This window comes from Cherax quadricarinatus, chromosome 91, assembly GCF_038502225.1.
Source record: "Cherax quadricarinatus isolate ZL_2023a chromosome 91, ASM3850222v1, whole genome shotgun sequence".
NCBI lineage: Eukaryota > Metazoa > Arthropoda > Malacostraca > Decapoda > Parastacidae > Cherax > Cherax quadricarinatus.
Genome location: NC_091382.1, coordinates 3,369,038 through 3,395,723, shown reverse-complemented (window position 1 = coordinate 3,395,723; position 26,686 = coordinate 3,369,038). Strand labels below are relative to the sequence as shown.

Here is a 26,686-nt window from a genome sequence, read left to right as displayed (position 1 = left end):
CTAGAAGCCTCCTCAACCCAACCAATAAGGGTTCATACGGTCCTAGTAGCATCCACAACCCAACCAATAAGGGTTCATACGGTCCTAGTAGCATCCACAACCCAACCAATAAGGGTTCATACGGTCCTAGTAGCATCCACAACCCATCAACCCAACCAATAAGGGTTCATACGGTCCTAGAAGCCTCCTCAACCCAACAATAAGGGTTCATACGGTCCTAGTAGCATCCTCAACCCAACAATAAGGGTTCATACGGTCCTAGAAGCCTCCTCAACCCATCAACCCAACCAATAAGGGTTCATACGGTCCTAGTATTTATTTATTTATTTATTTATTTACAATTTGAGCACACATACAGAGGTACAAAAAAATACAGATAAGAGCAGCATGCCAAAGCCACTTATACTATGCATAGCATTACGGGCTGGCTTAAAATTAACTTAAGATTAACTAAGCAATGATGAAATCAGTGATAAAACATTATTGTAAACAGATAACTATAAAGCACAAGTGAGTATTACAAAGACAGGTCATATGGTTGCTTGCATTGTTGTACATTCAGTCGTATGGAGTATTCTGTTAGGTAGTGTATTTAAAAAATAATAAAGTTAGATTGGGTTTTAGGTTTAACATTTATGTGATATAATTGTGAGAAACATTTAAGATATACAATTTATAAGGTTCAGTTATTCAGTATTTATTTGGTTTTGGGTGAGTAAGTGATCTTTGAGAAGAGACTTGAATTTATAAACAGGTAGTGTTTCTTTTATATTTACAGGTAATGAATTCCAGATTTTAGGGCCTTTTATGTGCATTGAGTTTTTGCATAGTGTGAGATGGACACGAGGAACATCAAAGAGTGATCTGTGCCTTGTGTTATGGTCATGTGTTCTGTTGAGGTTGGCAAGGAGATGTTTGAGGGGAGGGTTAATATCAGAGTTAAGTGTTCTATGTATGTAATAGGTGCAATAAAGGACCCCAATGGAAATAAGTCACTCTGTCTGACTTTTTTGGGTTATCCTAGGTTCTCTACACATATGCTGCTATGTATGATAATTCTATGTAACTGTATTGTGTATACCTGAATAAATTTACTTACTTACTTACTTACTTACTTACAATAATAAGTATGGATGTTTTGTATGGTGAGTAGGTTTAGTGTATTGAATATTGGTGGAGTGTGCTGCCTGTAGTGAGAATTTGTTATCATTCTAACTACAGCCTTTTGTTGGGTAATTAGTGGTCTGAGATGGTTACTTGTTGTTGAGCCCCATGCACAAATTCCATAGGTGAGATAGGGGTAAATAAGAGAGTGATATAGGGCCAGGAGGGCTGACTGTGGAACATAGTACCGTATCTTCGATAGTATGCCTACAGTCTTGGAAATTTTCTTAGAAATTTGTTGTATATGTGTATGAAATTTGAGTCTATTATCAAGGTGGATTCCTAAGAATTTTCCCTCTGTTAGCTTTGTGATAGGTGATCCATTTATCATTATGTTAAGAGGGACATCTGTAGCTCTGTTACCAAACTGAATGAAGTAGGTTTTGTCAATGTTTAGTGTAAGTTTGTTAGTCCTCATCCAGGTAGATATTTTCTGTAATTCGGTATTTACAGTATTGGCTAGCGTGACTGGGCTCGGGTGAGAGAAGACGTATGTAGTGTCATCTGCAAATAGTGTGGGTTTGAGTTGCGAAGCATTTGGTAGGTCATTTATGTAGCATCCTCAACCCATCAACCCAACCAATAAGGGTTCATACGGTCCTAGTAGCATCCACAACCCATCAACCCAACCAATAAGGGTTCATACGGTCCTAGTAGCATCCACAACCCATCAACCCAACAATAACAATGCTGAGAAGTCGAGGTATAATTCTAACTCTAACAAGGGGACTTAGAGGCCAAGTTAGCAGGTAAATTATTTTAGCAAGAGTTGTTGAGGTTTATAATATCCACCCCTTACGTGGAGGGCTCTTGATCCAAGGAATCTGATCCTCGGAACGAACCTGGAGACTTCTACATCAACCTCGGCCTACCAGATGATCAGCCTGTAACTGATTTCATCAACAATATGAACAACACACTTCTCATACCAACAATAACTAAACCAACAAGGCTCACTGAGACAAGTGCAACCATAATAGACCACATGTGGACCAATATACTAGCTCCCCTTAAATCAGGGATAATCACAGACAGCACTACAGACCACTACCCTACCTTCCTCCTGACAAACATTAGTAAACCACCACTTGAATACAACAAAGTCTCATTTAGACTCCATGACGAGGCCTCAGTAAGGAAGTTCACAGCTGACCTAGAGACTGATTATCTAATGGTACACAATACCGACAGGTTGGTAGATAAGAAACATAGGCAGCATTTACGACTTCAAGGGTGATGGACTGATTATATCGTCTAATCATCTCTACTGCTCCTGCCTACTTTCTGTACTCGACTGAAGAAGCCTACTGTGTAGGCAAAACGTTTCAGAATAAAGTTGCCAAAATGTTGCCTATATGTCTTATCTACCAGACCTAGAGACTGTTGACTGGCCTACAGAATTCTCCAAGGCCAATGGTATTGACGATTGGACAGACATTTTTCTTAACAAAATACTTAGACTATACAACAAACATTGTCCTATAAAAACGAAACAGATCACAAATAAACGGCTTGCTTACCCATGGCTAACCAGCACCATTCTGAAATCCATTGATAAGAAACACCAATATGAAAAGCAATATAGACAGGGCTTAATACACAAAGATATTCTTAAACACTATTCATCAGTTCTCACCAAATTAATAAAGAAAGCCAAACAACTATACTACTCCAGTAGATTCACAGACACTAGAGGAGATATAAAAAAGACCTGGAAAACACTTTCACAGATTCTAGGGACCCACAAACTGAAAAAAAAACAAGAATATTGTTCTAACTAAACCTCATGAAACACCACTACATCCCACTGACACAGCTAACAAGATAAATGACTTCTTCTCAACCATAGGATCTAATCTTGCCAGTAAAATCCCACATACCAATGCCCGTGCCAGGGACTGTCTAGATGGGAATTTCCCAAATTCCTTCTATCTTGTACCAACTGAGCCCATGGAAGTCACCGAGATTATAAAGTCACTTAAAAATAACTCAGGAAATCTGTCTAATGTCCCACCATTACTGTACAAGCGAGCGGCCCATGTCCTTTCGCATGCTATTTCATTACTTTTTAACAAGTCACTAGAAACTAGCACTTTCCCAACACTTCTCAAGATGGCAAGGGTTACACCAATACATAAAGGTGGTGACCCTACAGACTTAAACAACTATAGGCCAATATCAAACTTACCATTGCTATCCAAAATCTTCAAGACACTTGTGCACAGGAGACTGTATTCATTTATAACGGCACAAAACATACTCAACCCCTGCCAATTTGGATTCAGGAAAAATAAAAGCACTAACTATGAAATCATAAAAATGCTAGATCTGCTTTACACAGCATTGGAAAATAAAGAATATCTGCTAGGAATTTTTATTGACCTAAGAAAAGCTTTTGACACAGTAGACCACGACATCCTACTCCACAAACTTGACCATTACGGTATAAGAGGCCATGCGCTTGCATATTTCAAATCTTACATTACTAATAGGTATCAGTATGTTACCATTAAAGACAGCATCAACAACACGGCAACTTGATACTGGAGTTCCGCAGGGAAGTGTCCTTGGTCCCCTGCTCTTCCTCATATACATCAATGATCTCCCAAACATATCTCAACACCTGAACCCCATTCTCTTTGCTGATGACACGACTTATGTCATCTCTCACCCTAATCTTGCCACCCTCAACACCACTGTGAATGAGGAGCTGATCAAAATATCGACTTGGATGACAGCCAATAAACTTACACTTAACACTGACAAAACCTACTACAGTGGTCCCTCGTTCCTGGAGTTGCTACTATTATCGAAATCTACGATTTTCGAATCAATTTTCCCCATAAGAAATAATGTAAATACAATTAATCCGTTCCTGACACCCAGAAGTATTAAAACAAAAAATTTTTTTTACATGAAATATAGATGCAGTACATAAACAATACAATGGGAAATGATGAATGAAACATTAACAGCATAACACTTACCTTTATTGGAGATTCTTCTTAGTGTATGGAAGACTGGAGGAGAAGAGAGATTGGATTTTTTACAGTTTGGAAGGGGAATCCCCTTCCAGCAACACCTCAGGTACCAATTGCTTTTCTGGGATTGCTTCTCTTCTCTGTTTCTTAATGCCACTAGGACCACCTTGAGAGTTACTGGAGTCCTGTCTCGCAAAATAACTGTGTAGAGAGCTGTTTCTCATTTATCCACACCATTAATAACTTCTCAACATCTTCGAGTACTGGTGATCTCATTTTTGTCAGCATATTTACCCCCTTTGCAACAACAGCATCCTTGATTTCCTCTTTCTTGGCCATGATGGAACATATGGTTGTGTAGGGTATCTTATACATCCTGACCAGTTCGGCTGCACTTGTGCCACTTTCATATTGTTCAATGATGTTTTTCTTAAATTCAATCGTATTTCTCACCTTCTTTACCACAGGCTTGGCACTAGGAGCTTTCTTTGGAGCCATGGTAGCTTATTTAGTACTTGCAAGCACTAAAATGAGTGGAATACAGTGGACCCCCGCATAACGATGGCATCGCATAGCGATTTTTCCGCATAACGATTACTTTTATCGCAAAATTTTTGCCCCGCATACCGATTAAAAACCCGCATACGTATTTTCGTCCGAGACGCGTCCAATGTGCCCTCACATGTGCCGGCCGTCCCATTGTTTACCAGCCAGCCTCCGCGGTAACATCCAAGCATACACTCGGAATATTTCGTATTATTACAGTGTTTTTGGTGGTGTTTCTGGAAAATAAGTGACCATGGGCCCCAAGAAAGCTTCTAGTGCCAACCCTGTGGTAAAAAGGGTGAGAATTAGTATGGAAATTAAGAAAGATTTTGAAGGGTTTGGGGCTAACCCTGAGAAGCCTATGCCAGTTGTGGAATCCATTGTGCCTACTTCAAAGATTAAGGAAATGTGTGCAGAGTGGTTTGAACTGCAAACCTTTATAGATGAAAATCACCCTGACACAGCTGTTGCAAGCCGTGCTTGTGACTATTTCAATGACAATGTTATGGCCCATTTTAGGAAAGTCTTGAAGAAACGGGAGGTACAGAGCTCTATGGACAGATTTGTTGTGCGACAGAGGTCCAGTGACTCTGAAGCTGGTCCTAGTGGCATTAAAAGAAGAAGGGAAGTAACCCCAGAAAAGGACTTGCTACCTCAAGTCCTAATGGAAGGGGATTCCCCTTCTAAACAGTAAGAAGATAATGCTCTCCCCTCCTCCCATCCCATCAATCATCACCAGATCTTCAATAAAAGTAAGTGTCATGTAATTGTGCATGCCTTTTTCAGTTTGTGTGTATTAAAATTAACATTTCATGTGGTAAAAAAAATTTTTTTTCATACTTTTGGGCGTCTTGCACGGATTAATTTTATTTCCATTATTTCTTATGGGGAAAATTAATTCGCATAACGATTATTTCGCATAACGATGAGCCCTCTTGCACGGATTAAAATCGTTAACCGGGGGTCCACTGTATTATGAAATATTTCGTAGGAGCACGTGAGGGGACCTTCGCTCACTGGTAAACAATGCCACACTGGCTGGGTAGGGAGGCCGCCCCGGCTCACACCGTGCGTACATGTTCCGGACGACCTACTATTCGCGAGTCAACCTACGATTAGCGAGCCCATGTTTATATGAAAATATCCCTATGATTTCCGAAATCTACGATTCCGAGAACTACGATTATCGAGGGACCACTGTATATTATGTTTGGTGGCAGAGCAGGTGTTGTGCAACTTAACATTAAGATTGACAGCACTATAATTGCCAGACATAATGAGGGCAAATTCCTAGGCCTATACCTCAACAACAACCTGAATTTCAGCACCCATATCCAACACATATCAAAAAAAGTATCCAAAACAGTTGGGATCCTCTCCAAGATACGATACTACGTGCCGCAAACTGCCCTTCTCACACTATACCATTCACTCATTTATCCATACCTCACCTATGCTATTTGGGCTTGGGGTTCAACTGCAGCAACACACCTAAAGCCAATAATAACCCAACAAAAAACTGCAATAAGAATAATCACTAAATCCCATCCCTGGCAACACCCCCCCCCCCCACTCTTCATAGATCTAAACTTACTCCCTGTTCAGAACATCCACACTTACTACTGTGCAGTCTACATATACAGGACCTTAAATTCCAATATTAACCTTAACCTAAAATGCTTTCTTGATAGTTGTGACAGAACCCACAGGCATAACATCAGACACAAACATCTCTATGACATTCCCCGTGTCCAACTAAACCTTTACAAAAATTCAGTGTTTGTCAAAGGCCCTAAAATCTGGAACGCCCTACCTGAAAACTCTAGAACTGCAGACACATTCATCACCTTCAAAACTACCGTTAGAAAACATCTTATCTCCCTGATACACCCCGTCAACTAACTACATAAAAACCACCTGGTGGTTCACACTTACACTCACCCATTTGACTATAAGCACAGAAATACGTATCCTAATCTTAAAATAATGATTCCTAACTAGTCATAAGTTTGCCTGTGATACTCTAATATAGAAACTATGTATTGTGCCAAAACAAAAGCATTCACATTGCTAAACTCACAAACTAGTATTTGTCACTTAGTATTTAGTCACTTAGTATTTAGTCACTTAGTATTTAGTCAACTTACTCCACAATTTGTTATAAATTAGGGCTAAGAATTAATCTAAGTTTGCCCAAAATGCCTAGCCATGCTAGGTGTTCTAGTGGCCCCCTCAGTAATTAGTATTTTATTACATGTAAACCACACAATAACCAAAATCTGTAAACCCCGCATTGTAATCCTTATAGAGAATAAACTTTGATTTGATTTGATTTGATTTAGGAACTGTCACCCTTATGGGTTTAGAGCTTCCCTATGAATAATAATGATAATAGTAATGTAATAATAATTAGTAATGTTAATTATAATTAGAATAAAATAATTAGTAGTTTGATAATTTAGTAATAATTTATGAATTTAAATAATATAGTTTAATAGAAATTTATTAATAATAATTTAATAAAATAATTTAATAATAGTAATAATTTAATCATTAATTATAATTTAATAATTTATTAATATATTAATTTAATAATTTATTAACAATTTAATAAGTAATAATTTAATAATTAACAATAATTTAATAATAATTTGATAATTTAATAGCAATAATTTAATAATAATAATAATAATACAGCATAGGTGTCATAGATAAACAATAACCCGTCACAACCTATCCACTTTTCTCTTTACCGCAGCAATCGTCTTAAGAGAGCCAGTCTGGGCCCCAGAGAACACATCAGCACCGAGCCAGTAGTGGAGGAAGGCTTAGCGAGGCTCCGAGGGGAAAACGTGACTCAGCCGAAGAGAGAGACGTCTGAGGAGCACTCACTTAACCACCACCCTAAGGATGACAGTCGTAAAATCCGGGTGAGGAAGTAAACCTTAAGATTATTATCATTGATGTTATAGCTGAGAAATAATAATAATAAGAGTGATAATAATAATCATAAATAATATTAATTATAAAAATAATAATAATTACTATTATTGTTATAAGTGCTCAGACGTCACTGTTCATTTACATTATCCCGTTTCAGGCAGCGAGGTATGTGCCATTATCAATACCCATCACTGCCGAGACGCAGCACGATCTCCTTGCCCAACACGTGACGCCGCTCTGTCAGGTGCTACTGCGCCCTAATTTAAATGGTTTTTATGGCCATCGAATGGGGGGTGTACTGACGCTGGTGCAGAGCTCTTGATCACAGGACTCAAAGCTACTCTTTCCTTCCTTGGATTTAATCTGATCACCTCCCATTCTCCAGGCCTTGTATGGGCCCTATAGGTTCAGTGCTTTCCCTTGAATGTAATAATAATAATATTACAGGTCTACATCCCTATATCTGAAATTCTGAAATTCGAAAAATTCCGAAAAGTGAAGTTTTTTGTGGAGTGGGGTCATGCTGCCATGTGGCGGTATTGAGAATCATTCTGAAATTCGAAGAAGTCTGAAATTCGAAACTCAAAACTAACCAAGGGTTTCAGATAAAGGGTTGTACACCTGTAATAATAAGTAGCATAACTATCTTTGGTGATGATGAATTATTTAATTTTTTGAGTCTCTGCTTCAATGCCCACGTTACTGCAGTGTTTTAGTCCAGTAGTTTTACTATTATAAATAAGTACTTCTATGCAATAAGATCACAATAAACAGGTTATATCACAATATGCAAAAATAACCACAATGGAAAAATAGTGAAATTCCAAGTATTTTTATAATTTCTCACATTATCATTATCCTCGATGATGTGAAAATTCACAAAAACGCTTAGAATTTCACTATTTTTCACTGTGGTTATTTTGCATAATGCAGTTTTATATATGCTGTAATTATACGTATTTTTTTTAACACTGGTTGCCGCCCACTGAGGTAGGGTGACCCCAAAAAGATGAAATACTTTCACCGGTACGGGTGAAAACATTAGGGCATGTTTCCTTAAGTAAGTACGTGGGTGCTAGGTTATTTATATTTTTATTATCACACTGGCCGATTCCCACCAAGGCAGGGTGGCCCGAAAAAGAAAAACTTTCACCATCATTCACTCCATCACTGTCTTGCCAGAAGGGTGCTTTACACTACAGTTTTTAAACTGCAACATTAACACCCCTCCTTCAGAGTGCAGGCACTGTACTTCCCATCTCCAGGACTCAAGTCCGGCCTGCCGGTTTCCCTGAACCCCTTCATAAATGTTACTTTGCTCACACTCCAACAGCTCCTCAAGTATTAAAAACCATTTGTCTCCATTCACTCCTATCAAACACGCTCACGCATGCCTGCTGGAAGTCGAAGCCTCTCGCACACAAAACCTCCTTTACCCCCTCTCTCCAACCTTTCCTAGGCCGACCCCTACCCCGCCTTCCTTCCACTACAGACTGATACACTCTTGAAGTCATTCTGTTTCGCTCCATTCTCTCTACATGTCCAAACCACCTCAACAACCCTTCCTCAGCCCTCTGGACAACAGTTTTGGTAATCCCGCACCTCCTCCTAACTTCCAAACTACGAATTCTCTGCATTATATTCACACCACACATTGCCCTCAGACATGACATCTCCACTGCCTCCAGCCTTCTTCTCGCTGCAACATTCATCACCCATGCTTCACACCCATATAAGAGCGTTGGTAAAACTATACTCTCATACATTCCCCTCTTTGCCTCCAAGGACAAAGTTCTTTGTCTCCACAGACTCCTAAGTGCTAGGGTGCTAGGTAATTATATAATATCTTTATTTCTACAAGTACATGTACAAGGTATACAGACCATAGCTGACATCAATGTCATACTACTATATAGAAAGCCCCTTATTATGCAGAGTATTTCAGGAAAATTAGGTCAATTTTGTTCCAGGATGAGACCCAAACCAGTCTACTAATACCCAGGTACCTATTTTACTGCTAGGTGAGCATGGGCAGCAGGTGTCTTATGGAAACACATCCTAATGTTTTCCAGCCATACCGGGGATTCGAACTCCGGACCTCAATGTGTGAGCTTAGTGCGCTACCAATCGATCTACACCTGTTGTCACTGTTCACTTAGCAGTAAGTAGGTACCTAGGTGTTAATGAACTGGTGTGGGTAGCATCCTGGGGACAAAATTAACCTAAGTTATGGGAAATGTTCTACATAACCAGGGACTTTCTGTATAGTATGTCACTGATGTCAGCTATGGTCTGTATAAGTTTTATCATGTACTGGTAGAAATAAAGATTTTTATTATATATTGTTATTATTATTATTCATTTCACTTTCATTTATCTATATGTTAATAGTTAATTTTTTTATAGTTCTTTAGCTCTTTTGTGATTTACGTATATTTAATTATTGCAGAAGCCATACCACAAGCAACTGAATATCAAACAACAGCAGATGTTCAAGGTGTTGCACACCCTAGGGAAGCGACTTGCTCAAGTTCAAGCACCAATTGAAAGGACCACGAAGGGTCTTCCCTGTCCTCTAGAGTCACCCAGACCATCAGTGAGTATGATCGATCATGTTAAGTAAAAGGAGACAAGTGCAAGAATTATCAGAGCAGTAGACCCCACCATTACATATTATAGTTGCCACAAGAGAAGAAGTAGAAATAGAAATAGTAGTAGTATTAGCAGCAGTAGTAGTAGCAGTAGTAGTAGTAGTACTATAGTAATAGTGGTAGTAGTAGTAGTAGTAGTAGCAGTAGTAGTAGCAATAGTAGTAGCAGTAGTAGTAGTAGTGGTAGTAGTAGCAGCAGTAGTAGTAGCAGTACTAGTAATAGTAGTAGCAGTATTAGTAATAGCAGTATTAGTAGTAGTAGTAGTGCTACTACTACCACAAGTACCACCTACAACAATTATACTGTATTAGGCTTTGCGCCTTTGTACCTATATACGTATACCTCTGTGTCCATGTATTGTGTCACAGCTTGACAAAACTGTGACACACAATACTTAGCATATTGTTCGTAATTCTCCCAACATTATTATGTGATCAATCTGGACTATTTGAAGAATCTCTTTAAGGACACTGTTCCTTGATGCTGGTGATGGACTCTTGATCCAAGGAATTGCAGATGCCCTCCCCTACCTTGAATCAAAACTGTTTCAAAGATTCTGTGCGGTTTCAAGTATTTTCTGACAAACATCAATTTTTAGCTAAAATACGCATTGATGCTAATAAAAAATTAATATAATTTTCCATACCCATGAAATGTGTCTCCTATTCTCCAGGTGCTATAGGCCTAATTTATCATAAAAATAATAATTATAATTTAGGCTGAGAAAAAATTCTTACTTAATACAGTTAATGTCAACTGTACTGTTGTGTGTACATTTTTTCGTAGCCTGACGTGATATCCTATCGTAACAAAGATGAACTTGGGATTCGATCAGGTGTAGATGGCAACCCCAAGACTGTCGGATTTTTCATCGGACGACCAACGGATCCCCTAATGGTGTCTGTCCCTCCTACCTACCTCATTAATATGAGAGACAGTCATAAGCATATTGTCAAGGTAATAATAACAATAATACAGGTCGGCCGTCACTAATCCGGCAATCAGTTATCTGGTTCCATCAGTAATCCGGCACTAATTTTGGCTAGCATAATTTCAAATTTCATCATTATACTGACTCAGAAAAACCCATACCACAGACGGGGATAGAACTCATGATCAGAGAGTCTGAAAACTCCAGACCGTCGTGTTAGCCACTGGACCAGCTAGCCACAATAAGATTCATCCAGTGGCTAATGTGACAGTCTGGAGTTTTCAGACTCTCTGATCGTGGGTTCTATCCCTGTCCGTGGTATGGTTTGTTTGCAATCGTGTCATTACGATTTCGTGAGTCATACTGACTCAGAAATTGTGCAGATGGTTGTAAATCCACAGCAGCAAGCCAGTGGAAGAGAAAGCAGTGATGAAAATGAGGAAGATGTAGCAGAAAGAGTTTCTATTGATAGGTTAATTAAGTGTATTCTAACCTAACCACTCTGTAATCCAGAAAACTCACTAATCCGGCACACTACAGGTCCCAATGATGCCAGATTAGTGATGGCCGACCTGTAGTACAATCAACTCTTACAATGCCCTTTTATATAGTGCAATTTTTTTGTAAATACGATTGAAAAAATTACATCCAAAATTTAAAAATAGCATATGGTAAGGTATTCTTAGTACACACTGTTCAGTTTTCAGTAAATTTTTAAGTCATATTTGTGAAAAATTTCATTATGTAGAGATTTATAAAAGAGCCAACTGTATATTAGTGCTTAGTTTTGTATTTATTGCACTTTATTTTCTATACCGATACAGTAGTAATTTATTTTTGATTGATTTCCAGAGCTTCCAAAATTTTATTCGAGAATCTGACCATAGAGCATGTCATCACTTTGATGATGGCGGGATTTGGCGAAATTTGGTGGTTCGGTCAACTCAGTCTGGAGAAAAAATGGCCATCGTCTTGATCCATCCCCAGCAATTACCAGAGGATGGAATACATGAAATTATGGATGAATTGAAGCGATTCTTTACCGAAGGTGAAGGGTCATCCTGTCAGCTTGACTCTCTGTACCTCCAAGCATGGTAACTATTTGTTTTTATTAACACATTGACCTTTACCTTCCAAGGAGGGGGGGGGGACCCAAAAAAGAAGAAACACTTTCATCATCATTCACTCCATCACTGTCTTACCAGAGGTGCCTGTACACTGCTTAAAAAATTAATATCTTGAATTTAGATTCAAATTTTTATGTATTTTTGTGCAGTAAAAATACAGGCTCCTCGATTTAGGATGGTTCAACTTACAATATTTTAACTATTTGATGGAGCACAAGCAATTACTTTGGAGATGTAACTTAAGATAATTACCCAGAATGAAGGCAGCAATTCCGTAATTTGTATTAATTTATTTACTTTTCAGTGCTGGTATTTAGTTACAGTAATTATTTATTATTTATTTATTCAGTAGCAGTAGCTATTTATTTACATATTTATCATATACACCTACCATCCGACTTATGACCTGCTCGACTTACGACCACTCGACTTACGACCGTGTTTTTTATGCCAAATTTCTGGGAAATAAACAAGTATTTGTGTTGTACACAGTGTTTATCCTAAACCTTACAGTATAAAATACAATACTAACAACATAAAAAGTAAAGTAAAACATGAAATACCAAAATAAAACAATAAAATAAAGTCATTACAAAAATGTTTGGTTGATATTCAGTAGTAAAGTTCGACTTACGACCATTTCGACTTACAACCAGTTTCTCGGAACCGAACTCGGTCGTAAGTCGGATGGTAGGTGTATTTGACTTAGGATATTTTCTACTTACGGTGAGTTTGTCGGAACCTAACCCCATTGTAAGCCGAGGAGCAACTGTAACACTATATTTCGGACTGACTTAAACTCAAGATGCAATAACATCATAGTAAGCAGGTGATATTACGATATGGAGAACAACTACTGTGAAAAATAGTGAAGGTCCAAACACTTTAGTGATTTTTCACATTTCCTTCATAATGTGAGAAATCACAAAAGTGCTTGAAATTTCACTATTTTTCATAGTGGGTATTCTGCGTAAACTCAAGATGTTTGAGCCAAGGTATTACTACTGTACTGTATTTAAAGTTTATCTGTGAATTTCTTATTACAATAAGAGGATACTCTTGCAATTTTCATAATTAATATTAAAGAATATATAGGAGGGACCTACATACCCAGCACCTATTTTCAGTGTTCTACATTTTCATTGGCTTTCAACTGAGCCATTGTTCCACTTGCTGACAGTCACCAGCAGGTGGAACATGATGAACAATGGCTCAGTTTGAAGCTAACGAAAATGTAGAAGACTGAAAGAGGGCGCTGTATATGCGTGGCTCATCTTGATTACAGTAAGCAGACAAAGTGTACCAGAGAGCAGGCACCGTACAGGTTAATAGCGGGAAAGAAGCATATTACTGAAACCTGTTGCGGCTTGGATTTTCGAATATCACCAGATTCGTTTTTTCAGGTAAGTTGAGGTGGCAAGTTTATTTTACAGTCAGTTTTGTTATAAAGCTCTCATATAAAGCTGCTCTATATACAGTCAGCTCTCTTATAAAGCTGCTCTGTATAGAGCCATTTTTTGTAAATGCAATTGAAAAAGTGCATCAGAAATTAAATGGCACATTAAAAGGCCTTTGTAGTCATGCTTTTGAATTTTTGATGGCCTTTTTCTGTTGCCTTTGGAAAAATTGCTCTATATATAGAATACAGTGGACCCCCAGTTTACGATCAGCTCCCAATGCGACCAATTATGTAAGTGTATTTATGTAAGTGCGTTTGTATGTGTATGTTTGGGGGTCTGAAATGGACTAATCTAATTCACAATATTCCTTATGGGAACAAATTCGGTCAGTACTGGCACCTGAACATACTTCTGGAATGAAATAATATCGTAAACCGGGGGTCCACTGTACCTTTATAAGAGAACTTACTGATAATGGATATATCATTGGTAGTGCACTCATCTCACACACGAAGGTCTGTGGTTCGATCCCCAGTACAGTTGGAAACATTACATAAGAACATAAGAATGTAGGAACACTGCAGAAGGCCTACTGGCCCATACGAGGCAGGTCCTTATCAAAACGACATCTACCTAAAGCTGTGATAAGAACATAAGATGTGTTTCCTTAAGACACCTGCTGACACTGTTCACCTAGCAGTAAGTAGGTACCTGGGTGTTAGTCACCTTACACCTGCTGTCACTGTTCTCCTAGCAATAAGTAGGTACATGGGTGTTAGTAGACTGGTGTGGGTCACATCCTGGAGGACAAAATTTACCTAATTTTCCCGAAATACTCAACATAACCAAGGATTTTCTATATAGTATGCCACTGATGTTAGCTATGGTTTGTACACTTTCCACATGTACTTCTAGAATTTTTTTTTTTTATTAGCACACTGGCTGATTCCCACCAAGGCAGGGTGGCCCGAAAAAGAAAAACTTTCACCATCATTCACTCCATCACTGTCTTGCCAGAAGGGTGCTTTACACTACAGTTTTTAAACTGCAACATTAACACCACTCCTTCAGAGTGCAGGCACTGTACTTCCCATCTCCAGGACTCAAGTCCGGCCTGCCGGTTTCCCTGAATCCCTTCATAAATGTTACTTTGCTCACACTTCAACAGCACCTCAAGTATTAAAAACCATTTGTCTCCATTCACTCCTATCAAACACGCTCACGCATGCCTGCTGGAAGTCCAAGCCCCTCGCACACAAAACCTCCTTTACCCCCTCCCTCCAACCTTTCCTAGGCCGACCCCTACCCCACCTTCCTTCCACTACAGACTGATACACTCTTGAAGTCATTCTGTTTTGCTCCATTCTCTCTACATGTCCGAACCACCTCAACAACCCTTCCTCAGTCCTCTGGACAACAGTTTTGGCAATCCCGCACCTCCTCCTAACTTCCAAACTACGAATTCTCTGCATTATATTCACACCACACATTGCCCTCAGACATGACATCTCCACTGCCTCCAGCCTTCTCCTCGCTGCAACGTTCATCACCCATGCTTCACACCTATATAAGAGCGTTGGTAAAACTATACTCTCATACATTCCCCTCTTTGCCTCCAAGGACAAAGTTCTTTGTCTCCACAGACTCCTAAGTGCACCGCTCACCCTTTTCCCCTCATCAGTTCTATGATTCACCTCATCTTTCATAGACCCGTCTGCTGACACGTCCACTCCCAAATATCTGAATACATTCACCTCCTCCATACTCTCCCCCTCCAATCTGATATCCAATCTTTCATCACCTAATCTTTTTGTTATCCTCATAACCTTACTCTTTCCTGTATTCACTTTTAATTTTCTTCTTTTACATACCCTACCAAATTCATCCACCAACCTCTGCAACTTCTCTTCAGAATCTCCCAAGAGCACAGTGTCATCAGTAAAGAGCAACTGTGACTAACTCCCACTTTATGTGTGATTCTTTATCTTTTAACTCCACGCCTCTTGCCAAGACCCTCGCATTTACTTCTCTTACAACCCCATCTATAAATATATTAAGCAACCACGGTGACATCACACATCCTTGTCTAAGGTCTACTTTTACTGGGAAATAATCTCCCTCTTTCCTACATACTCTAACTTGAGCCTCACTATCCTCGTAAAAACTCTTCACTGCTTTCAGTAACCTACCTCTTACACCATACACCTGCAACATCTGCCACATTGCCCCCCTATCCACCCTGTCATATGCCTTTTCCAAATCCATAAATGCCACAAAATCCTCTTTTGCCTGATCTAAATACCGTTCACTTATATGTTTCACTGTAAACACCTGGTCTACACACCCCCTACCTTTCCTAAAGCCTCCTTGTTCATCTGCTATCCTATTCTCCGTCTTACTCTTAATTCTTTCAATAATAACTCTACCATACACTTTACCAGGTATACTCAACAGACTTATCCCCCTATAATTTTTGCACTCTCTTTTATCCCCTTTGCCTTTATACAAAGGAACTATGCATGCTCTCTGCCAATCCCTAGGTACCTTACCCTCTTCCATACATTTATTAAATAATTGCACCAACCACTCCAAAACTATATCCCCACCTGCTTTTAACATTTCTATCTTTATCCCATCAATCCCAGCTGCCTTACCCCCTTTCATTTTACCTACTGCCTCACGAACTTTCCCCACACTCACAACTGACTCTTCCTCACTCCTACAAGATGTTGTTCCTCCTTGCCCTATACATGAAATCACAGCTTCCCTATCTTCATAACCATTTAACAATTCCTCAAAATATTCCCTCCATCTTCCCAATACCTCTAACTCTCCATTTAATAACTCTCCTCTCCTATTTTTAACTGACAAATCCATTTGTTCTCTTGGCTTCCTTAACTTGTTAATCTCACTCCAAAACTTATTCTTATTTTCAACAAAATTTGTTGATAACATCTCACCCACTCTCTCACTTGCTCTCTTTTTACATTGCTTCACCACTCTCTTAACCTCTCTCTTTTTCTCCGTATACTCTTCCCTCCTTGCATCACTTCTACTTTGTAAAAACTTCTCATATGCTAACTTTTTCTCCCTTACTACTCTCTTTACATCATCATTCCACCAATCGCTCCTCTTCCCTCCCACACCCACTTTCCTGTAACCACAAGCTTCTGCTAAACACTCTAACACTACATTTTTAAACCTACCCCATACCTCTTCGACCCCATTGCCTATGCCCTCATTAGCCCATCTGTCCTCCAATAGCTGTTTATTTCTTACTTTAACTGCTTCCTCTTTTAGTTTATAAACCTTCACCTCTCTCTTCCCTGATACTTCTATTCTCCTTGTATCAGATCTACCTTTTACTCTCAGTGTAGCTACAACTAAAAAGTGATCTGATATGTCTGTGGCCCCTCTATAAACATGTATATCCTGAAGTCTACTCAACAGTCTTTTATCTACTAATACATAATCCAACAAACTACTGTCATTTTGCCCTACTTAATATCTTGTATACTTGTTTACCCTCATTTTCTTAAAATATGTATTACCTATAACTAAACCCCTTTCTATACAAAGTTCAATCAAAGGGCTCCCATTATCATTTACACCTGGCACCCCAAACTTACCTACCACACTCTCTCACTTGGTTTAAAGGTTCCTATACATTCACTTAACATCTCCCAAAATCTCTCTCTCCTCTACATTCCTCTCTTCTCCAGGTGCATACACGCTTATTATGACCCACTTTTCGCATCCAACCTTTACTTTAATCCACATAATCCTTGAATTTACACATTCATATTCTCTTTTCTCCTTCCATAACTGATCCTTCAACATTACTGCTACCCCTTCCTTAGCTCTAACTCTCTCAGATACTCCAGATTTAATCCCATTTATTTCCCCCCACCGAAACTCCCCTACCCCCTTCAGGTTTGTTTCGCTTAGGGCCAGGACATCCAACTTCTTTTCATTCATAACATCAGCAACCATCTGTTTCTTGTCATCCGCACTACATCCACGCACATTCAAGCATCCTAGTTTTATAAAGTTTTTCTTCTCTTTTTTAGTAAATGTTTACAGGAGAAGGAGTTACTAGCCCATTTCTCCCGGCAATGATTATTATTGTTAATATTATTATAGATTTATTTGTTGTTTCTTAGCGGTATTAGTAAAGATGTTCCAATGACTCATAATTCTCAATTTCCATTTTGGGGTGCCTAGCACCCTTATGGCTTGCTCAAATTTGGAGGCACTTGTGAGGGATCTTTCCTGTGATGTGTTTGTTTTAGCTCAACAACTTTTCTCTTCGAGAAGGTGTACAGCTAGGTTATGGGGAAATGACAGGTTAATTACTTGACTTGATTTGAGCCCTGAAGATGGGATGTTCAGTGCTTGTCTAATGACCCTAATGGGGTTATCCTGGTGTATAGTTTACACTTATGTTAATGTGTAAAATAATTGTACTTGTGTGTACCTGTACCTCAATAAACTTATTAAAAGAGGAGTGAATGGATGATGGAGTGTGGAGGAGTCATGTCTACTGTGTTTATTAACACTGTTCTGGCAAAATATTGAGTGAATGATGGTAAATGCATTTTTTGTTTTTTAGGGTCTTCCTACCTCAGTTTAAGATGGGCAGAATTCTTCTTCCATAAGCCATGTGTGTTGTAAGAGGCAGCAAAGTGCTAGAAACACTGCTTGTAAGAATTACTAAATCCTGGTAGCAAGGGGCTAGTAACCCCTTCTCCTGTATAAATTACTAAATGCTGGTAGCAAGGGGCTAGTAACCCCTTCTCCTATATAAATTACTAAATGCTGGTAGCAAGGGGCTAGTAACCCCTTCTCCTGTATAAATTACTAAATGCTGGTAGCAAGGGGCTAGTAACCCTTCTCCTGTATAAATTACTAAATGCTGGTAGCAAGGGGCTAGTAACCCCTTCTCCTGTATAAATTATTAAATGCTGGTAGCAAGGGGCTAGTAACCCCTTCTCCTGCATAAATTACTAAATTTAAGAAGAAAAACTTTTGTTTTTCTTTTTAGGTCACCCTGCCTCAGTGAGATATAGCTGGTGTGAAAAAAAAAATAATGTCTGGCAGCTGATGGAGATTTTGGCCTAGTGATTTGTATTTTAAATCAGTTTGTTAGAGCCAGTGTGAATGTTTTACTTATGTAGAATGTTGAAATACTACAAATAATAATTCAGAAGCAACTTAATAGTATAGTGGAACCTTAGTACTCAAACTTAATTCATTTCAGAAGGCTGAGTGCTGATCTGTTCGATTACCGAACGATTTTTTCCCAACCAATATTCTTTTTGGTTGGCTATCACTAAGCTTCGTAGGCCAGCGGTGACTTATTTATACAAATAATATAAAAGAAAAAACACCAAAGAAAGCGAAGGTCGTGTTTGTTTTGTCGAGTGCCAAGCAAACTGTCGACTACCGAGCAATTATTTTACCGAACAAAGAGTTCGAATACCGAATTGTTCGAGTAGGGAGCTGTTCGAGTACTTAGGTTCCACTGTATTTGAACCTAAGAAATATTTAAACTGTTATGAATCTAGTCTTATGTTGATTGTACCAAAATTGTTGAAAGGTGAATATAACAGTTGTTTATAATTGTATAAACTCAAACTTGCAGATTAACACTGGAGGAGCTGAGGTGTTGTATAGAACTGTACAAGAGATAGCAGAGGTGTCACCAATCACTACACTCCTTGATATTTGTTGTGGAACAGGTGAGTAATACATCTCTGGACACCTCTACTCTACACTTGTAAATGTCAGATAATAGAGAAATTCATATAATATATTAACTTGTTAACAAGTGCTGATGTTGACATATTTATGCATTTTACTCTCATATTTATGGTAGTTGCCAGGAGCAAGGGGGTAGTAACTCCTTCTGTATAAATTACTAAGTGTAAAACAAAGCTAAACTTTTTAATTTTCTTCTTTTTTGGGTCACCCTGCCTTGCTGGGAGACAGCTTATGTACTGAAAAAATTATGATTGTTGTTTTGGGTAGAATATTTCAATATTCTCTTCTTTGTTGTGTCACTCTATCTTGGTTGAAGACAGCCAAAGTTTTAAACATGCATACATAGTATTTCTCACTAGGAAAACTTTTTCTGTATATCTTTTCATACCCATGATTCCTTATTTTTAGCACATCAGTCATTTCCCACTGAGGTAGGGGTGACCCATTACGTGTCTCTCAATCAGTCGCTGTTTTGCCAGAAGTGTGCTGATGTCACAGTTTAGGTGACCCTCTGAACTGTAACATCCCTACCCATCCTTCAGAGTGCATGCACTGTACCTCCCATTTCCAGAACTGTAACATCCTCACCCATCCTTCAGAGTGCAGGTACTGTACTTCCTACCTCCCGCACTGTAACATACTCACCCATCCTTCAGAGTGCAGGTACTGTACTTCCCACCTCCAGCACTGTAACATCTTCACCCATCCTTCAGAGTGCAGGCACTGTACTTCCTACCTCCAGCACTGTAACATCCTCACCCATCCTTCAGAGTGCAGGTACTGTACATCCCACCTCCAGCACTGTAACATCCTCACCCATCCTTCAGAGTGCAGGCACTGTACTTCCCACCTCTAGCATTGTAACATCTTCACCCATCCTTCAGAGTGCAGGCACTGTAACATCCTCACTCATCCTTCAGAGTGCAGGTACTGTACTTCCCACCTCCAGCACTGCAACATCCTCACCCATCCTTCAGAGTGCAGGCACTGTGCTTCCCACCTCCAGCAATGTAACATCCTCACCCATCCTTCAGAGTGCAGGTATTGTACTTCCCACCTTCAGCACTGTAACATCCCCACCCATCCTTCAGAGTGCAGGCACTGTACTTCACACCTCATTATTCACAATAACGTTTGTTTAGTGTAATTTATATCAATATATTGACAAGTCTAACTGTCAACAGGCACTGTAAGTCTAGTCATGGCTCCACATGTGCGAGGAACCATTGGTATCGATGAAGTAACGGCCGCTGTGCAAGATGCTGGAGAAAATGCTCGGGCAAATAATATTTCCAACTCGACCTTCATACCCGGTAAAGCTGAAAAGGTATGTGTAGAGATGAGGAATATTGTAATATACTCTTATCAGTATAATGTTGTGGCACTATAGCTATTGAATGAATGATGGTGAATGTATTTCCTCTTTTATGGGTTGGCCTTTGTGTTTTAAAACAAAATAAAGAAGGGTGTTTATTAGTGTGTGTTTTATCACAGGTGTTAGTGTATGTTTTATTACAGGTGTTATTAATGTGTTTTATTACAAGTGTTATTAATGTGTTTTTTTACAGGTGTTAGTGTATATTTTATTACAGGTGTTATTAATGTATTCTTTATTACAGGTGCTGCCGCAGTTAAGTCGATTGCTGAGAGAATGTTCAGATGTTGTTGCCGTCGTCAATCCTGCGCGGTCAGGCCTTCGTAAGTACCTTTACAATACTGTACTCACACTCTTCAAGGGGAGTGCTTTGGTGCTGGTAAATTATTATTATTACAATCAGAACTAAGCACTAAACCCACCAGGGTCATACAGAACTGCATGGTAGGATGTGCTAAAGGTGTACTGATGCAGGTAAAGGGTTCTCGATTCAAGGAATTAGAACTGTCTTCACTTCTTGCTTCATACCTGATCACCATCCATTTCCCAGGTTCTGTACGACTCTGTTTTACCACTTCTCCATGTATATTACTAAGAATTGTTATTATTATTATTATTATTATTATTATTATTGCAGTACTTTAGCACTTAATTTTGATTATAATAGTGATATAATAGTGCTTTTTGCATTTTCAAACTACCAGTAATTGGAAAGAAACAAGGCGGTGAAAAGCAGATACAGTATAAGTAAACAGAAAAGGGAATGTAATGGAGATGCCAAAAATGTGTCAGATGATGATTCTCATCAAAACTTACAGCTAATTTTTGTATTTTCCATCTCCCTCAGACCCGGATGTTATCCATACCATTCGTCAGAGCACAGCCATTAGCAAGTTGATCTACATAAGTTGCAAGCCAGAAGGATATGCCATGGAAAACTTTGTAAAGCTTGGGTCGACTTTGGGTCCGAAGAATATGAAAGACAAGTCTGCTCCGTTTGTTCCAAGATACGCCATACCTGTGGATCTGTTCCCGCACACCAATCACATGGAGCTGGTCATTTTATTTGACAGAGTCACCAACTGAGCAGTTTCTAGGTAGAATATGCAGTATTAAAAATTTAAGAGACATTTTCGTTTTAAAAATATTTGAAATATGTAACGTAAAATTATCAGCTCCATTGTTCTTACAAAAGCATTGTGTATTTACGCAATATTTCTGTTTATACAGTTGGACCCTGTAAGTTACAGTTATTGTAGTTTTGGTCAAGACTCACCTATGAGTGCTCCTCACAGGGGTGCCTTGATGCTAGCAAAGGGCTCTTGATCCAGGGTATTAGACCTGTTCTCTCCTTCATTGGATTGAACCTAATTGCCTCCCATTTCTGTAAGTGCTGGTCTATCGCTTCCCCACAAACACTTAGGGGAAGAGTGCTAGACCCATAGGGGGGTCATACAGTACCTAAGGGATGGGAAGCAATTGTGTTTGATCCAAGAAAGGGGAGGCCAAGTCTAATTACTGTACTTGGATCAAGAACCCCTCCAGCATCAAGGAACCTCCCTCAAGGATCAGGTATATAATAATACAGCACAAGTTTTGAGGAGATAAGAAACTATATTTCATGTAAATTTATTTTCCTGGTGATTAGCAATACTACATCATACATAGTTATTATATCATAGTTACTTTCTACGACTCTATGAAGGTATGAGGTATAGTGATAAACATGTATGGATGACACCACATGTGTATAAACTTCAGACATTTTTTATTGGATATTTTTCAGTGGCAGGACCTTGGGCACTTCAAATAATACAAGAGAGTGAGAGAACAATACATATAGTAGAGTATGCATGTCATGGGTAATGGTGTGAGGTTATTGGATTGCTGCATCACCTGGAGCTGTGTCAGAATTGTGACATATTTACCAGTCTCTTGTTCTGTGGTGTTGGTAGCAGCAGTTAAGTATGCTTCATTGTAGTGGTGTTTACCATTGTTGCATTCTCTGTATATCATTTCTGTATTGTTGCATTGCACAAGTCCTCCCTCTCTACACCTGTGCATGATGCAAGTGTTGCTGGCGTCATCCTGGTGACACATGTATTCTTGGATCTACGTGGAAAGATTCCTAGTTCTCTTGAACGGATCTTGATCTATCCCCTACATGTTGCAGCACACCTGTGCTTCACCATCAAGTCTTGGGGATCATTCTTCCTGGCAGGGTCTCTCATGGAAGACATGATCATGGCAGCTTCTAGTAAGGTTTTCCATGATGTTGTTGGCCATTTCTCCACATAGAATCTACAAACTGGGTTTGTCGGTAATAGTGCTGAGTCTTAGCTGTTTGCAAGCCTGTATGGTATAGGGATGATAGTGTATGTATGTGAAGGCATGCATAATATACTAGAACTATTATTATTCAAAAAATTCAGTCCTGGAGGTATGGGTAGCATCATGAAAAACCCAAAGATCATACCTCTTTTGGTGTGAGTTCAGGTGAGAGTAGAAATGAGTGAAGGTATACTTATTTCTAAGTTTTCTGTAAACTATGAAAGTGTTACTTATTAGGTGGTCTGCATTGAAGGACATCAAGAAATGGTAGTTTGCCAGTGTTTTCTTGTTCACGAGTGAATTTGCGAGTTTCAATGCTGTTAATTTTATGAAGACAGTCTTGTACAATGTCTTGGGATATATGACCACAATGTTATAGACATATCTGAACTATGAGACTTCTAGGAATGATATTGCAAAGGCTTTCAGTCTCCAACTTTTCCAGAGAGAAGTTGGTCAGGACTATGTTAAGCAGACCTGCTTGAAAAATTAACACATAGCTTGATGAAGGCTATGAAGTTATGTCATTCATTAGTCTACATTTGAGTACATCAATGATGGGATTTGTGAGAGTGATTGTGAAGGGCAAGATAACATTAATTGGTTATGTGTTTATTCTTTATGATTTTAGTGCAAGCAAAGTGGTCTCCAGAGTATTCAAGATGACCATGACTTACAGTATTTATCATGTTGGATAAACTTTTGACTGAGTGTCCTGCTAGTCTGTGTGGGGCACTTCCAATACATCATGTGATAGGACAGATTGGAATCTAAACTTATAAACCAATCACAGGGCAACATCTGGATAAATACACCAAGATCTTACAAAAAACATATGCTTCGTAGTTTTGAGGAAGGCAAGGCCTTATGCGGGAACAACTTAGACCAGCCCGATTGTATGGACTATGAAAAACATTCAGACTATTGATTTTTATTCATCCTCTCCCATTAGGTGTCAGAAATGCCTCCCATTAGGTGTCAGAAATGCCCCCCACACAGACTAGCAGGATGCCTAGCCGGATAGCATTGAATAATATATGTTTATTCTTAAATGCTCTCACTAATGCTATCACTGACAAACTTAGGCTTACAGTTGACACCAGTTTGCCTCCTCACCATGACTGAGTGAATTTCAACTACTTTAGATATGAAAATCAAATTTTCAAACAGTTCTTTGACTTAATTGTGGGAAACCACAGAGTGCCATTCTGGGCAACATTTTTGAGGGAACCTGGAGGCTAAAGGCTTTTGCAGTATCAGTCCTGTTACACAGCTTAGATATGTCAACATCCTGATCATATATCCTAAAAGACTTAATATACGAGACCTTCACAAGATCAATAACTTCAAAACTATCAAACTCATTCTTGAACTAGGTTAGCTAAAAAGCACTGCCATTTGTTGATGTCTTTCTATGTTCTGTCTTCCAGGGTCTACAGGAAGCCCACACATGATTTTACTCATTGCTACTCATGCTGAAAGAAGAGTGACCAATAGGTTTTCCATAGGAGCTATCTGTATCTCCAGTCCTAAATTCTTAGGAGAATTTCAGTACATTATCCATGCCTTCACACACACTTTCCTCCCTACTTTATACAAGACTGGAAATGCAGCGGTAAAACTATGCTTGACAACACCTCTGAGAATTATTATTATATTCATAACTAAGCACTAAACTCACAAAGGTCATACAGCACTGCCCCTCTATGAGAAACCCAGATTTTTATTCTATCTGGAGGAGAAGTGGCCAACAGCAATGCACACAGGCCTTTTCTAGAAGCAACATCTAGCATAGCTGCCATAGCCATGTCTTGCATCATAGACCTCACCAGGAAGAAAGATAAGTAAGTTACACCCAACAGTGAAGCAGGAATGAACACCACACCAAGCAGAGGTTACAACAAGATCTATAGGAGAGAACAGGAGAGGATTCTGTCCCCATGGATCCAAGAACACAAATATGCATGTAGTCAGGATAACACCAGTAATGCTTGTCATACACACAACTAAAAAGGGACACATTATGCCCTGAAACAAATTAGGAATGATCTACAGAGGCTCTGACAAGGGTAGGTGTCATTGTATTGAAACATCCTCAGTCTACTTCCAACACCATAGACCAAAGGGCTGGTAAATACATTATCTCAACTATTCTTGTACTTATGATATTGTTCCAGTATTTTCCAGCTGCCAGGTGACACAGCAATTAAATAACCTAACACCTTCACCTGACCATCACCCAGGACTTGCATGCTCCACTACATATACACTCTTATATCATTCTCTTGTATCATTTGGAGTGACCGGGGTCCCAGGAACTAATCATATCCAATAAATAAGTCCTGAGTGTGACCACTTGTGTCCTTCCATCTATACACATCTATGCTAATGCCTATAATACTGTGTAATGCATAAAAATAATTTTTGTCTTACTCCAGCAATTCATGAATATGTATGACTGTCCACCCTATTTTTTAAATAATTGAAATAAAGCAATACTGACTAGAAAACATGTTACCATTATTGATCCTTTCCACTTGTTCTTTATCCAAAATAACAGCTTATAACATTATTGTTGCTTAGCAGCTCTGGCATGGTTTATGCAACTTACTCAGAAGCCGACAAAGTGAATCAAAGACACAGAATAAATCTGTTACTCTCTCTCTAGTTGGAGGTTTTTTGAGTCTTACTGTACTATACAAAGTACAATACTATACTTGACATTAATTATTATTATAATCATAACCAAGCTGACATTAAGTGAAAAGCTTAAAATGTTTGCCTCTTTGATTCACATTTCTGTTTATTTTGTAAGTAACTTGAATGAGCACATCCAACTTTTCAGGACGTCATTGGTTGAAGGTGCAGGTGTAGTACAGGTGATCGTGGTCCACAAGTGCAGTGCTGACGTCTACTTCCTCCGGCTGATGCCAAACCGGAAACCTTTGGTGTGGCTGGAGAGGCCACGGTCACTGGCGATAGTTTTTAGGAACTGGAGCAGTTCTCCGGCTCTGACTTGCTGACCCACCTCATCATCACTGTCCTCCTCAGACACCACCTCTTCCTCTGCAGGATTCTGGTACTTTAAGGATGGCTGGGCATTGGGTGCTGTTGAAGATGGGAAGAGTTACGAAATAGACTCAGGAAATTGTAATAGCACTACTGCAAACAAACCATAGTATGGGTGGGGTTAGAACCCATGGCATGCAAGCCATAAAACTCCAGGCCAGTGCACAAGTTACTGGTCCAGTGACTTAGGCACTGGTCCAGTGACTTAGGCACTGGTCCAGTGACTTAGGCACTGGTCCAGTGACTTAGGCACTGGTCCAGTGACTTAGGCACTGGTCCAGTGACTTAGGCACTGGTCCAGTGACTTAGGCACTGGTCCAGTGACTTAGGCACTGGTCCAGTGACTTAGGCACTGGTCCAGTGACTTAGGCACTGGTCCAGTGACTTAGGCACTGGTCCAGTGAC

The 26,686-nt window shown here is 39.2% G+C and overlaps 2 protein-coding genes across 5 annotated transcripts in view; one reads left to right on the top strand and one right to left on the bottom strand.

Annotated features, from left to right (window-relative positions):
* Positions 1-1,757: 1,757 nt before the first annotated feature.
* On the top strand, positions 1,758-26,193 carry LOC128704928 (tRNA (uracil-5-)-methyltransferase homolog B). 2 transcript variants are annotated; one of them, XM_070104334.1, is made up of 12 exons: positions 1,758-1,913; positions 7,450-7,621; positions 7,792-7,878; positions 10,084-10,230; positions 11,072-11,242; positions 12,069-12,310; positions 13,629-13,746; positions 19,388-19,484; positions 20,691-20,833; positions 21,126-21,204; positions 21,729-21,978; positions 26,058-26,193. In XM_070104334.1, exons 1-11 carry the CDS (start codon positions 1,852-1,854, stop codon positions 21,965-21,967), a joined length of 1,557 nt encoding a protein of 518 aa, XP_069960435.1. In that variant the 5' UTR covers positions 1,758-1,851; the 3' UTR covers positions 21,968-21,978; positions 26,058-26,193. The 2 variants fall into 2 exon arrangements, with proteins under 2 accessions (XP_069960435.1, XP_069960434.1); XM_070104333.1 differs by lacking the exon at positions 26,058-26,193 and having other exon boundaries at positions 21,729-25,722.
* LOC128704902 (uncharacterized) overlaps positions 22,487-26,686 on the bottom strand; it is a 75,809-nt gene continuing 71,609 nt past the window's right edge. For all 3 annotated transcript variants that reach the window (XM_053800121.2, XM_053800120.2, XM_053800122.2), the window contains one exon: positions 22,487-26,320. In XM_053800121.2, the coding sequence (XP_053656096.1) occupies positions 26,124-26,320 (197 nt within the window). In that variant the 3' untranslated portion in view covers positions 22,487-26,123. The remainder of the gene's footprint in view (positions 26,321-26,686) is intronic.